This window comes from Drosophila eugracilis, unplaced genomic scaffold, assembly GCF_018153835.1.
Source record: "Drosophila eugracilis isolate 14026-0451.02 unplaced genomic scaffold, ASM1815383v1 contig_1765, whole genome shotgun sequence".
NCBI classification, from domain to species: domain Eukaryota; kingdom Metazoa; phylum Arthropoda; class Insecta; order Diptera; family Drosophilidae; genus Drosophila; species Drosophila eugracilis.
This window is the reverse complement of record NW_024572605.1, coordinates 1,673,602-1,688,303: the sequence shown is the minus strand read 5'-3', so window position 1 is coordinate 1,688,303 and position 14,702 is coordinate 1,673,602. Positions and strand designations below refer to the sequence as shown.

The window sequence follows — 14,702 nt, the reverse complement described above, 5'->3', positions numbered from 1 at the left end:
GTCGGCAGCCGTAAGATTTAATTTAAGGTATTTATTTGTACGCTTCGCAACTTAAAACTAAACCGCCTTCTCAACTCACACAAACTTAAACGATAACTTGTCTTAGGGGCCCTAAATCATTCCTAGGCGAGTTCCGCCTCCGATGTTCGCTTGGTTGACATTGTCGTCTCATCCACCGCCTCCGGGTCGTCCACCTCCCGCCGGAAGACGTACTTGTAGGTCACCGAAGTGACTAGCGCTCCGGCCATGGGGCCCACCCAGTAGATCCAATGGTTGTCCCACACTCCATTCCAAATGGCCGGAGCGAAAGATCGGGCCGGATTCATGCTGGCCCCAGTCAGTTGGCCCTGTAAACGGATTTGAAGGGTATATAGATAAGGTGGAAAAATCTTATAAGAACTTTCTATTTTAATAACTAAATCACTTTGACTTTCTTAATCATCGTTCGCTTCCCCTTGCCAGCTATGAGATATAGATTTGATTTTAGCTAATCTTGAAAATACATTTAAACTGATAATGGCCAAACTTGATATAGGGCTATCATCCATAACAAGAATCTTAAGTGCATTGGTCAGGAATTTCCAGAATCGACTGCGTTAAAGTTTTTTACATTTTATGATCAATTTAAAGAGATACCAAAGACTAAAGTAACTAATTATCAAAACAAACCAACTTACCGCTGTCAGGGACAGGCAGGAGATGGCCAGGCCAAAGCGCACTGGCACTGAATCCTGTTTCGTGGCATTACGGGGATCCCACACGCCACAGCAAATGGAGATGAGAACGCAGGTGATCAGGAACTCAATGGCCACGCCCTGCCAACTGGTCAAGGTGCTATTCAGCGACGTTAGGCACACTCCATTGGGGGTATCCGTGCTGAAGATGGCATTCTCTGGGAGCACAGCCTTCAGCAGACCATAGCCAATAAAGGCACCCACCATCTGGGCCACGAAGTAGGCCAGAGCCATGGGAAGCGAGATCATGTTGTAGATGTAGGTGGCCAGGGTGACGGCGGGATTCAAATGGGCTCCACACACGGCCCCAAAGCACTGGATGCAGATCAGCACCACGAATCCGAAGTTCAAGGAGCTCTGGAAGTTGGAGTTGCTGATGACGGAGTTGCCCACACAGCCCATGCAGCCCAGGAACATCAACATGGCTGTGGCAATCATTTCGGCAAGGACTGTGGAGATGTTGTCCAGCTGGCGACGTTGCAGCAGCCAGCAGGTTGAACGGCTGAAGGATAGAAAGAGGATCTTGTTAGAGTTTCGATGTTCTAAAGAGATAATCTAAGAAATCTCTCATTGATAAGAAGTTATAAAAATATTAGACACTAGCTAAATATTTTTGTCACAAACTTAAGCACTTTAACTCCTAATATTTCACATTTTAGTTTTCAGTTTACAAGTTCATCAGCTTGGGGAATCACCTTGTCGTTATAGCCATAATTTCCGTGCGTCGAGACGAGCGATTAATCCAAACGGGGACGTGGTTCAAAGTGGACTGAAGTGCACTCCAAGTACTCAATGGCTGCGAATCGCATACTATATCGCCGGCTCTTAATCGCTGGCAAACTCGTCTAATCGCCAGCGGTTGGTTATCACAGAGCACTCCTATATACTAGTGTTTACCTAAGTATTGCCGAACATTTCGTTGGTGTGTTCCATAAACTCAAGTGCGTGTGACCACTTTCCTGATGTTGTCTAGTCCGAGTCGGAGACAATCCTAAGTTTAATAAGTGTATTTGCTGGCCTGATAAGTCAGCTGCTATAAACAACGCCATCGATATGATTTTGGTCTGACGTCGGCTGTAAGTGGCTTACTGGTTCTTGTCAGTGGGAGTTATCTTGGGAACTTTTCAAAAATCATTCATTCGCAGTTCGTTATCAAACTCAGAGTATTCGAAAGGGGTTTCTTATCAGCCAGCTACGATTTATAAATATTCCTTCAGGCTTAGTGGTTCTTAATCTGAGTTATTTGCTTGTGTGTGTGCGATTGGTTTACAAGCAAATACGAGCCCCCAAAAATGCCAATAACAGCTCATCCCAAATGTATGCTATCAAAACTATTACTAATACTCAATTTTCAGATTTCTTTAATAAAATCTTATAGATAAACCCTCTTAATCAGAGAGTGAGACTATATATTGTGTTTGTTGGTTGGATACTTTAAAATATATATTAATTTTAAGTCCCAAAGTAGATAAACCAGACCTGCTGGAAAACATTTCTTCTTGAAAACATAAACTTATGTAACTTTCTATTTTATTTCATATTTAATATGAATACATAATTAAAACTTAATTATTTCGTTAAGATTCGATAAGTAGATTAAGAGTACACGTACAGTAACCTATTGGACTACAATCTCCCCGATCATCCGTATCTTGGCATCGGAACTCCTCAGCTCGATGACTTCATCGCCCTTGAAGGCCATTTTGTAGATCAGCGAGGTCACCGCCCCTGCCACCAAAGGACCCACCCAGTAGATCCAGTGATGAGCCCAGGAGTTGTTCCAAACAGCGGGACCCAAAGACCTCGTCGGATTCATGCTGGCTCCCGTGAAGAGACCCTAAAAGAAGAATTTCCCATACAGAAAAAGTTTCCAAGTACCAATGATAGAGCTACCAACCGCTGTGAGGATCAGACAGGAAACTGTTAGACCAAATCTCACTGCCACCGAGTCCTGGAACTTGACATTCCGAGGATCCCACACCGAACAGGCCACCATTACCAGGCAGCAGGTGATGAGGAACTCGATGAACACTCCCTGGAGAACACTGATTTCAGGGGCCAAAACAGTTACACAAACACCCGCTGGGTTGTCCACTCCCTTGATAGAACTCTCCGGCAGAACGGCCACCAACAGACCATAGCCGATCAAGGCTCCGGCAGCCTGGGCCACAAAGTAGGCGATGGCTTTCATCCAACCGATCACGCCGTAGAGCCAGGCGGCCAGGGTGATGGCAGGATTCAAGTGGGCACCGGAAACGGAACCGAAACACTGGATGGCTATGAGGATGGCCAGGCCGAAGGTGAGGCCGCTGCGGAAGTGCGAGTTCTGGAAGACGGGAGTCTCCACGCAGCCCATGCAGGCCACGAAAACGAAGACGCCCGTGGCCACAAGTTCGCCGAAAAAGGAGGCGATGGCACTTCTTTGGTGTCCTTCCAGGCGCCACCTGGCGGAAGGATTGGACTCCTGGAACTTTTGCTTCTGCTGCGACATGCTGACTGAACACTACTGCCGAAATAATGGGCGGCCGGCCAAGTGACCCACCACTTACGTACTCCACATTTACGGCAATCAATCAATATCAATTATAAAACCATAATGCTAATTATCGAGCGCAGATTTGGGAGCACGGAGCAGCCCCCGCCCACCCATTTAGGATAGATCAATTCATCAAGGCGCATTTCTGGGGGCTTTGCTCAGCCGTAATTATCGGCCTGATAAGCGCCACTGCCATTTCGCCCGATTTGCGCTCAATCTTATCTCATTAAGATCTTTATCGGCCTGCTAACGGGGCGCCAAGCCTTGGCCAATACTTCTTGTGCCAGCCCCGGTCTGGATCGTTGGAACAAGGCCAATAAACCCGGTCTATAGCAGTCTATCGTATATAGTATAGAAGTGTATAGCTCTGAGGTAAGCCTGCATGATATTCAGGAATTTGGGTGAGAAGAAGATCCAGCATTAGCATATCACACATAGTCCATAGTCTAACTCAACCTTTAACTAGCATAGTCCACAGTCCAGTTTTAGCTACATAACAATAGCTGATATTAATTAGTTTTCCGTGTCAAGGAACTACTGGTGGGTGGAGCTAGTTCGCTGTCTGCTGATAAGCTTCAGCTAAGTGCAGTTTGATTGGTCGATTTGCAGGTACTTAAAATATTTAAAAAACGTATGACCAAATTCCCAATGTCTTGGTATTTTCCCAAGCACTTTTTCCAAAGAAAACCGTCTCAGCTAAGATCTAAGGTGACTTAGGGTCAATCAAGGCAAAGTCTTAATTGTTTTAGGTAAGTATTTCCCAGACAAAGTGGATTTTGGTGATTGATACGTCAAAATTCCTGAACACTTTTATGCATACTTGAAAGTTTCCTTTTAGTAAAAAGTTTTCCTCTCTTAAATTTTCTTAAAAAGTAAATCAATTCCTGAACTTTTATGTTGGAAGTGGTTCTACTTTACTATTTCTGATATTATTACATCAAGAAATCATTTTCATAAACTAATGTTGTTAGCTTAACCAGCTTTAAAAACAAAACACTTTCATTATCTTCAAAGTATCCATGAGTAGTAAGTATGAGAGCAAGAGATCATAAGCCAAAAGGCTATTGATCTAAGGCTATGTAATGTTGCCTAGAAGGCCGCCACTTTTCTCTCCAAAATTGATGAACATTTTAATGTAAAACCTGCATGGGGACGGACTTCCAAAATCACTTCCCCAGCAGTCATATAATTTCATATAAAAAATCTTAAGATTTCACATCTCTTAAGACAGATATTCTTGGCAGGCTAAAAAGAAAACAACTTAACTCTTTCATTAGAAATAGATTAAAAATCTCGATGTTCTTTATTACTGAAGGCAATTGGTGTGATCATCAAGTGGTTTATGGTTTCAAAAACACAATTTATCGCTTTCGAAACGTTCGAGCACTTTGGGAAAACACTTTTGAATTAGCGTACAATGAATGCATTAATATGAAATTCGGCGTCTTAGATTAGAAGCTAGAAATTAGAAATTAGTTAAGGCTTTCACTACAGCAATGTCTTTGGCATCTACGACAGCTGGACGTCCTCCAACTGGCGCAGCTTCTCGTTGGAGGTGATCTCCGCCTCCACCACCTCGCGGCGGAAGACGACCTTGTAGGCGTAGGCGGTGATGGCGGAAGCGCTCAGCGGGGCCAGCCAGTAGATCCAGTTGTCCTCGAAGTGTTTGTTCCACAGGGCGGGGGCGAAGGACCTGGCCGGGTTCATGCTGGCACCAGTGAAGGGTCCCTAAAAAGCCAATGGGGAAGGTAATTAAGGTCATTCAGGTAATACTTAAGATTAAGATAATATAGAAGATTAAACTTACGGCAGCACAGGCAAGACAGGCGATGGCCAGGCCGAAGCGGATGCCCACGGAGTCGTGGAACTTGGAGTTGCGGGGATCCCAGACGCCGCAGCAGACGATGACCAGAATGGAGGTGATGACGAACTCAATGCCGAAGGCCTGGCTGGCGGACACGGTGGCGTGGGGCAAGGTCACGCAGAGGCCGGCGCCCACGGAAAGGGTGGCAGAGGGCAGCAGAACCATCAGCAGGCCATAGCCGATGAAGGCGCCCAACAGCTGGGCCGCAACGTAGGCGAAGGCCATGCGCAGGGAGACCATCTCGTAGATGTAGGCGGCAACAGTGACGGCGGGATTGAGATGAGCTCCGGATACACAGCCGAAGCACTGGATGGCAATGAGGACGGCGAAGCCGAAGTTCAGCACAATCTGGAGATGGTTGTTGGGGAAGAGGTCCGTCTTGACGCAGCCCATGCAGCCCAGGAAGACCAGGATGCCGGTGCCGATGAGCTCGCCCAGGAAGGCGGAGATTTTGTCCAGCGTCGATCCCTTCATTTTGAATACTTTACAGCAACTGAAAGGGTCACAAAAACGCTTGAAAAGTGTCTCACCAAAAAGCTAGCCACCCCTTTCCTCTCTCTTTCACCCTTTCTAGCTCTCTCTCTCTCTGTCTTTAGCAGGCCTGCTTAAGAACTTCATCAATCATATCCTATCTATTAACCCATAATATCCTATCGATTTCGTAAGCTTTTCATTTCGAATTTAATCCCTCCGCCGCACGCTCGAAATTAACTTTGCATTTTCTTTACAAAACCTTTTCGATTGTTCTCCTTCTGGAATGATATCTGAGGGATGTTCCACCCCTTGGGGATCAACCCCCTGCGACGTTGGCATTGGCATGTCATCGATTTTCCAAACTCCCTGGCCAAAATGAAACTTTTCCGATCCGAAAAGCGTTCCCAGCTGTGGGAAAGTCCCAGTGCGACTAAAACGCTAGATTAACTTGGACTTGGGCTGAACTCTAATTAGTACAGCTGTAGCTCTTGTTCGGCTGTGAACAGAGTTCATAGATAAATTTCCGAAAAAAAAGAACGAAATCAAAATCAGTTCATGGCCATAAAACAATAAGCAGGCCTTGTCACTCTTATCACTTGAGGGCCACTCGAAGCCAATTGGCTTTCAAAGTACAACGCATTAATCTCTTTATAACGACTATAAAATCCATCTCAATTTTGATACACTTTCTCAGGAAGATTTTTCGAAATATTTACCGACTCTCGAGGCTCATTTTGACACTTTTCCAGTTTGTATTTTAAATCTCAGAAAATATCCCACTATTTATTTAATATTTTTGCGAGTGAAAATTCGCAAAGCGACGGCGGGACTGTCAATGTCAATCTGAGGCGTTGGAGTAGCCATAGTCAAATATTTATATCTGTGTCTATATAATATTGCGTAAATCAAAAGCCCATTTTTAGCCGCTGTGCTGCGAGAGAGTCAGATACAGATACATATACGCCCCGCAAAGATCTCGAAATCAGCAAATCCTACTGGCGGAGCATAAAAAAGTCAAGTGTCCAGAATTTATGAGCATCTTAAACGCTGCTCATTCGCCGCCTCTGCTCTTGCCCGCTCTCTCATCTACTCTTGCTGTGTGGTATTGCATTATCTCTGGAGCGATGCTCTCTCTCGCTTCCACTTGCTTTGTCTCCGGGCTCATAATATTATTAATTATAAGTGAGAAATTAGGAGAATAAACTGAATATTAACACTTGCCATGGAGGTTAGCCGATTGCCCTCTATTAAATGTTAAGGAAATTAGTAGGTTTTAGTGGTAAGGAAAGAGGGAAGATTAAAAATGAAATTAATAAATTTCATTCACAGAAATCTAAGGGATAACTTAAAAAGAATTTTACTTGATGAGAAACTCTTTCTTTGGATATATCTTAACTAAAGTTGTAACCTTTAAACGGAATCTAAACTCATGACTATGAGACAGCGCCATCTATGAACCTTCTAATGTACCTTCTTTATAAATATAGTAATCACAGTAAGATCTGGATTATCTTACCCCTTAGATGCAGACATTGTTTCAATAAGAGAAAACTTTCTCAGATTATAAATACTATTAAATCCTTCTAAGCATGATAACAATGCCTAAATATTCCCATGCTTGATCAGTAAATACTACCTACCAGCAACTAGTAACTAATTAATGACAAGCTCTGACCAAAACACATACTTAAAGCTCAAAATGAAACCCTAATTGATCAGGGAAATGCCATATAATTATCCACTGTGCAGAACAGGGGGCAGTTGGGTGGGCGAATAGCTGTTATGTTATGACTTTGTGCGAATTCAAATGCGAATGCGTGACGCTGTGGGGCAATTGAAGCTGGCCAGTCCAGATTGATAAGACTATCAATTACCACGGTCGACTCCTATCAATTGCAATTGCTGCAATTGGCGATGCGAGGCATTGCGTGAATCGGAGTACGGAGTACGCAATGTGGCAAACAAAAACAAATCACGGCGAATCTCGGCTCGGCTGTCGATCAAATTGCACGCAATTTGCGTTATTAAATGTCTCAATCACAATTGGAGCGGCAGCTGGCAATAAATACTTTAAAAATAGATGTTTTGAAGGCCCCGCTGTTGCATAACCATCCAAGCGATAACCCAGGTGATTTGGAGTGACCTTTCGAGATCTTTTCTGTGACCCTCACTGACCTCGCCCAATAACTTTCCAAATAGAAAACATTTAACATTTGCAATGGAATCAGCAGAGAAAATAGCTTGGGCAGAACATTTTGGCCCTTGGCCAAGAGGCAAATGTTTGGCCAACTCATTGACAGTTGGCCGAAAGAGAGCCCCACGTTTTGGCAGAAAACCGAAACGGAAAGAGGGCAAAGTCAAAACAATAAACACGCGATGGATCGAGAGATTAAAAATAAATCACAGCGCATGCTAATCATTTAATTACCACCTGCGCTTTTTTCATTAATGCGAGTATTTTCCATGCCCAGAAGGATCACGTATCTTCCATGGGATCGCTGCATGGGCCACGACTTCCAATGGCCAGGGGGCTCTAATTGGCCATAAACCGCATTATAATTATTATAATCCATTTTCATTGTTTGTCTAACTCAAGGAACGTGACGGGGAGGTTCTACACTTAAGAAACTAAGTGCTAATGTTAAATCTGTCATGGAAGTTCTGTTAATTAGCAGAGGGGTGTGATAAGAATGGAGACTCCTCGCAGCTTTCTGATAAGCTTTTCCCGAGAGGATTTCAAGCTTTTCCAGAGCTTCGATCAGTTAGCTTTGCCTAAGAGCTTCCAGCAGCAGAGCTTCCTTATCACTGAGCAGTTATTAAAACTTAATTATGACTAACTAAGTTGGCAGCTATAAACCTCTCGCTTCTTGCTGGCTGTGGCTGGCTCATTGTAAAAAACTTGTTAACTTGAAGAACCGTTAATCAATCGCTGCCGATAAGCCTCGCCCGGTATTTGCCGATGGTTGGAGCTGCTTAAGAAGTGATTTTTAGTTTGTGGGCCCTAAAACCGCTGGCCATAAACCATAAACCAGAACCACTGTCAGCCAACTGATAAAGCCGATAAGGGGCTGAGTGATGGTGTATTGGGATTGGCACTGTCTGCCGGCATATTATCACAGGCTTAATTTGGCCATAATTGGGCCAACTCAAATCGGATTTAACCGTCAGACTTTTGACATCGCCCCGCATTTATGGGTCTTCCAAAGTCCGATAATGATCGCATTCGGACTTATTGAAGAAAAACCATTTTTTTATCGCATTCCGATTGCCAGCTGGATCGCAATTGAAGCTCATTATGGTGCCACGGACGGAAGCCTTAGTTTCCCCATTGATCTTGATTCGCCTCTTGAACAGCCTCTTCCTCACCCAGGTCTGCCTCTTATCTTTCCGGCTTATCAGGCCGTAATGAGTATAATGGGAATAATGGAAACTGTTGACGTTTAGATTGCACAACAGGTTGATGGCATCGCTACCACGACGGGCTTCTGGCCAAGTTATTTACGGCTGTAAACAGGCGGGGCAATTAAGAGCTGGCCAAAAAGAAAGCAGAGGCGCCTAGAGGCCACGCTAGTCAGGTGCGCAGACAGCTGAAGGTTTCGCGGGTAAAGTTAGGGGCTGCGTCTTATCAGTGCGCCACGAGGTTGGCCCACTCGAGAGCTGATTGATTGCTCATATTATTCGTGAAAAGCTTTGTAATTATTTAACTGACAATTTGTTAATTTCTAACTACTAACTCTTAGTTAGGGAACTGATAGCACTCGGCATTGACCTAGGCTAAGAATTTCTTCGGGCCTCCAAAGAAGGCTGGTCGGTCGTAAATTTATGGTGCGATGTGGCCTCTAATCAAGAAGCCAGCCCCTGCTATTTATACCCACCTCTATATGGTCGACTTTATATGCAGTCCATCTGATAATCCAAAGTGTGCAAGGCGATAAGAAGGGACTATATACTATGCTATATACTCTGTACTATTCAGAATTAAGCTATGCATTATGCAACAGCCAGCGGCCAAGTCTTGAATTGGAACTAAACTTTGCTCAATGAGAGCCGGCTGAGACCTAATTGATAACCCTACGGCAGAGCTCCTAGCACCTTATCAAGTGGCAGAGCAACTAACTAATCGCATTTCCGAGTGGTTACGGTTTGCCAAGCACAAATATGATGGCGTGGGATTGAGTGACATCAACCAACGGTGAAATATCACAGGGCCACAGCATAGAACTGGATTATATTCCGATTTAATTAGCATATACGAGTATGGGGAGAAATGCCATTTTGGACACTTGACTGGACGAATTTCAACCTGGGGGATTGTTCCGCGTCTAACAGGTTTCTCGATCGCATGATGACGTCTCAATTGGGCTAAATCAAAATCAGTTTATTGGACTCACTAAGTTATCGATGATGTATGGCATGCGATTCGCCGTTTGATTGATTTATCAAACTTGATTAGCACTAATTATCGGGTAACTCGGAAACTCGTGAGCTCCCCCCAAAAAACGTAATCAAAAGCATGTGTCAACTTATATAAAATCTGGATTTTGTTAGACATAGATTAGTGTTGGGCATAGATTTATGATGCCACGAACAAATATGAAAAATCCTTAAGTCTGACCTAAGTTTGAGTAATGATTTTTGAAGTCAGAACTGGAGATTTCCTCAAATATTAAAACTTTTTGATATCACCCACAACATAAGAAACTTCTGCTGCTGAGATTAAGCTAACAACTTTATCAGAAGCGTTGACCTTCGAGGCAGCCGAAAAGTACTTGTTTTGGTATGTTGGGGTCTCACATTTCAAGTTGTCGAAGTGCGCAGATAAAACTCCAGGCGAGAACGGCTTTTACGAACAGCCACAGGCCACGTTGGAATTCGAGAGATATTTAAGAGATATATTTTGGAGTGGTCGCATAGCACATGAGCACTTAAAGTATCATAAAATGATCAATTTGGCGTGGGCACTATGCAAAATCGCCTGATCCGAGGCCCAGAAATTCCGTTTGTTTACTTATCAGGCCGCAGCTTTTTACTTTATAGAGTCGAGTGACCCCGCCAATCGACTTGCTATACTTATTTTTCAATGATAATTTTGATAAGAGTGCCACACCAGCCGACGTCTAATTAGTATACGGAACAACAACACTGAGCGTGGGCAAACATATATACATGGAAGTCTGTATATATAGTATAGCGAAAGGCTAAAGTAGAACATCGGGCCAATGTATGCGCACATAGAGTGGAAATGTTTCCAAAAAAAAAACCGAAAACAGAGAGAAGTCAAAACGGAAAACCAAAAAGCGTGGCACAGTTCTTTAAAAATAAACATTCTCCGGTAGAGTCGGTCGTTCGGCCCAAGGCGAGTGTTAAATGAATGTCAAACGGAGAGGAGAAGTAAACAGAAATTATGGAAAATATTAATATGCATCTAACTGAATTACAATTTGGCCTTATCTAATTACCCGGTCGCCGGTGGGGCGGTTGTGTAATCGTGGGATCGCTGGCAATTACCCTTCCGCGGACTGCATATCGTCAGGTGCAAATGCTAAATAATGCACATAATTACGAGTCAATAATGCAGGTAGTCGATAAACAACAATATTAATAAATGTGCAAGCCAAGTGTCTGCCTGTTTTCGATTGTTCTTCGCCTGTTTGATCACCGTTCAGTGGGACTCGGAGTGGGAGTGGGAACATTACTTTTATGGCTTTACGGCCGGCCGGGGCGATAAGTTCCCCCTCGCCTTTGCCACCGAAATGGAAAGTTGGCCAAGATAAGCCGAACTGAGTTAAATATTTGAATAAAATTAACATTTATAAGCCATTACACGCGTGCCAGCAGAAGTCGAAGGCAAAAACACACACTCACACTCTCGCAGATATGGAAATATTCCATCGACACTTCACCTCAACTTTATCACTCTTAATTCGTTTTCGCTTTACCCAGGAAGCAGAAGCAGTCCGAGAAAAATATTTAAAAATACGAGCCCGCCAATTTCGAAACGCGTTTTGCTAAAGGCATTGGCCGCTGCATGCCTTTTTATATCAAAAGTGATATCACCTCTCTCCTCACTTTTCTTTCGAAGGAAACTCAAAGACAAGTTTGGTAATTAATCAACGCACACTCTAAGACCACGGAGAGCCAAACTAACCTGCGTTTCGGTCGATCGTTTGTTTGCCAATGAGTGTAGATACCGCCTCAGGCGAAATGCCAGCGATCGTCTGCGTTTTGGCTGCGCTGTCGGCGTCGCAGCTGGACACCATGGCGTATTATTATGGCTGCTATCAAGCAGCGCAGTCGCTGCCGACCAGCAGCAAAAGGAAGCAGTGTCAAGCAGTGTGACAGCGCTGCCAGCTGCGAAAGTTCAGCTCTTATCGCTTCAGCTGCGCAGTCGACGTTTCGTTCTTACGCCAGTGATGCGAGCTTTTGATAGCGATAGCAAGTAACTTAATTCCCGTAAATATTAGCTTTGCTTTAAGCACCAGATGCGGTATCCAGTTGGCAAGCAGTGGAGTGAAAAGAGTGGCTTTAGTAGCGGGAAAACTGGTTTCTTTTTGTTTATTTAAGGCGAAGTTACTGAAATTTATTAACGAATCATAATAATGTATAAGCCATAGACAAACTGATTTATATTTAAAAGGAATATTATGACTGCTCAGCAGGATATTTTTTTCAGACTTTCAGAATTCACAATCAAAGGAAAGTGAAGTTAAAAACAAATAAGTCATTAAATATTGTTTTTAGCATTTTTTAAAAAAGTTAAGCTGAATGACAAAACTAAATATTCTTAAGAATTTGCTATCTTTCTTTATACAAAAAGAATATCATTATCAAACTCCAAGTCATAAACTTTGGGAGCATCCCTCGTTGCTTAATTTTAAACTTTGTCTCTTAGTTAACCAAACTAAATTTAGTACAAAATCCATGTTTACAGACACAATAGTCACGCTTGAGGCAACAATTACTATCCCTATCATTTTCATATTTCATCAGAGGGCAAGCCTTTGAGCTAACAATTAAATTGAAGTTTAAATATGAGAGTCATACTTATTTGCAAACTGGCAAATTTGTAGCAATCATGATGATTAAGATACTAACAGAAAAGCTAAACAGCCGAAAGAAGACACTTTTCACACCCTAACTAGGTGCTAATCAATTCGACTCCAACTATAAAAACACTTAACTTGGTCTTAAGTGGAGCTCGCTATGCGATAAGGCAAATCAAGGCAGATAGTTTAATGGTCGTAATTAAGAGCTGGCCATAAACTAAATCAGTGATGGCACGACCATCGGGTGATAATCGATTCGATTATGCATATAAAAGTGACTAAATTGTTTTGAAGTGGCGCGCCCTTTTGATAAGCCACATCAGGAGAGAACTAGAGAGAACTATGGTTACCGAGATAGGGATATATTGGTTTACACTCGTTTTATACTTTTTACACTTACCTTCAAGGTTGCGGTGATTGGAAAACTTACCCGAAAGATCCCCAGTTGATTTCCTATTTAGACTCACTTTAAAGATAACACTTATCACTTATCACTCACGGCTAGCACGTCACTTTCGAAGTCGGACGGCTTTATCGCGTTCGGATTTCCATGACGGATTTCCTTGTGGCCTTGACATTCATATCAACATGGACTTATGACGCGACTTGCACTCAATGATTTGCATAGACTATGATGCCACGGCGGAACATTTGAAGTTGGCTAATAAATTATAGACGCGATCGAAGGTAGAAGCAATTTAACGCGCTAGATTAATAAATAAACTCAATGAAACCGCCGCGGATCAAAGAGGTGACTAGAAGCGGATGGCTAGATCTGGCTCATAGATCTGCCATCGTAAAACTCCCCCTCAGGTGACACAGTCTTCGATCCACTTTGAGCTGCAAACTGTATACTATATCTACTATAAACTATGAGTTTATATTTCTGGTCGAAGCCAGACTCCCTTGATTTATGGACACATCACTTCTGTCTAGCAGAGCTCGTTATCCGAGTCGAGAGTCTGCCCGAACTGGTTGGACTGCCAGTAAAAAAATTCAAAATAAATAAACAAAACGGCGGCGTTTGTTGTCTCTTGAATTTGCAATTCAGTTCTTGATTCACTCGCTCTGTGTTACGAGAGCCAAAAATAAATTTCGGCTCTCTGTTTCGGTTTTTCTCGCCTTTGGTGAGCGGGGCCAAAAACACTTGTGCGCACGTGACGTATACGCAACGTGGCTCCGAAAGTGTGTCAGAAATTGATGGACGCAATGAATGTTGTAATATTAATTTGTCATTAAGCTACTTCGCACCTTTGGGGCGCCTTTTGTTTGGCACTATTAGCAGCCTCCTCGTCACCCATCTTGATCGGCCGGCCGGTAGCCGGAGACTGCTCTGGTTGCACTGGCATTCCTTGGCACTTTTACTCCTATTGTTGGGCTGATGAGGTCTTTCTCTTTTTGTGAAGCACTTGACGGAGCAGGCAGGCCGGCAGCTAATTTAATTTCCCGTTTGCAATGGTAATTTTCCTGAATCGGATTCCGTGCACAACTTCACTGCGTGTCGCGAATTCGGGCTCTTGACTCGCGGACGATGTATTTGTATCTGCGGAACGGGATTTCGTATCTGTATCTGTATCTGCAGGCAACACGGCGCATGTGAGTTTTGCTTTCGAGCAGCGATCCGATCGAACCACCGACTGACTGACTAAAACCGAAACTGAAACTGAATGGCTGAGAGTAAACGCTGTCGCCGTTTAACAGAAACCGCCAAGCGCCCATCAAAATCAAATATCGCAAAAAGGCATGCCATAAAAGCGAGGCAGCAGCAAAAACCGTAAGTGCCATTAGACACGATACCCAATCACATGGTGGGTATACTCTCTACGGGGTATATGGCTTGACTATGCGATGCGCGTCAATCTAGATAGTGCCGAGGGTCTGAACAACAACTCGAACTTCCTTTACCTGGGCAGTATAAGTGGAATTTTCCTTAACTTAAACTGAATGGCAAGGCATTGCTAGTGATTGGAATTTAAGTACTCTTATAGGTATTTAAATGAGGAACTAGAAGATTATTATTATAGGAAAAGTAACATAGAATTAGTTTG

General features: G+C 43.4%; 3 protein-coding genes across 4 annotated transcripts; all 3 read right to left on the bottom strand.

Moving 5' to 3' along the window:
- Window positions 1-11: 11 nt before the first annotated feature.
- Window positions 12-14,290, bottom strand: LOC108109197 (aquaporin). 2 transcript variants are annotated; one of them, XM_017217632.2, is made up of 3 exons: window positions 13,906-14,290; window positions 678-1,236; window positions 12-347 (listed from the first exon to the last, which is right to left on the bottom strand). In XM_017217632.2, the coding sequence occupies exons 1-3, from the start codon at window positions 14,001-14,003 to the stop codon at window positions 123-125; spliced, it is 882 nt and encodes a 293-aa protein (XP_017073121.1). In that variant the 5' UTR covers window positions 14,004-14,290; the 3' UTR covers window positions 12-122. The 2 variants fall into 2 exon arrangements, with proteins under 2 accessions (XP_017073121.1, XP_017073122.1); XM_017217633.2 differs by lacking the exon at window positions 13,906-14,290 and adding an exon at window positions 1,430-1,509.
- On the bottom strand, window positions 2,353-3,225 carry LOC108109198 (aquaporin AQPcic). Its single transcript, XM_017217634.1, has 2 exons — window positions 2,632-3,225; window positions 2,353-2,571 (listed from the first exon to the last, which is right to left on the bottom strand). Exons 1-2 carry the CDS (start codon window positions 3,223-3,225, stop codon window positions 2,353-2,355), a joined length of 813 nt encoding a protein of 270 aa, XP_017073123.1.
- Window positions 4,539-11,857, bottom strand: LOC108109199 (aquaporin AQPcic). Its single transcript, XM_017217635.2, has 3 exons — window positions 11,757-11,857; window positions 5,078-5,627; window positions 4,539-4,998 (listed from the first exon to the last, which is right to left on the bottom strand). The coding sequence occupies exons 2-3, from the start codon at window positions 5,606-5,608 to the stop codon at window positions 4,780-4,782; spliced, it is 750 nt and encodes a 249-aa protein (XP_017073124.1). The 5' UTR covers window positions 5,609-5,627; window positions 11,757-11,857; the 3' UTR covers window positions 4,539-4,779.
- Window positions 14,291-14,702: the final 412 nt, after the last annotated feature.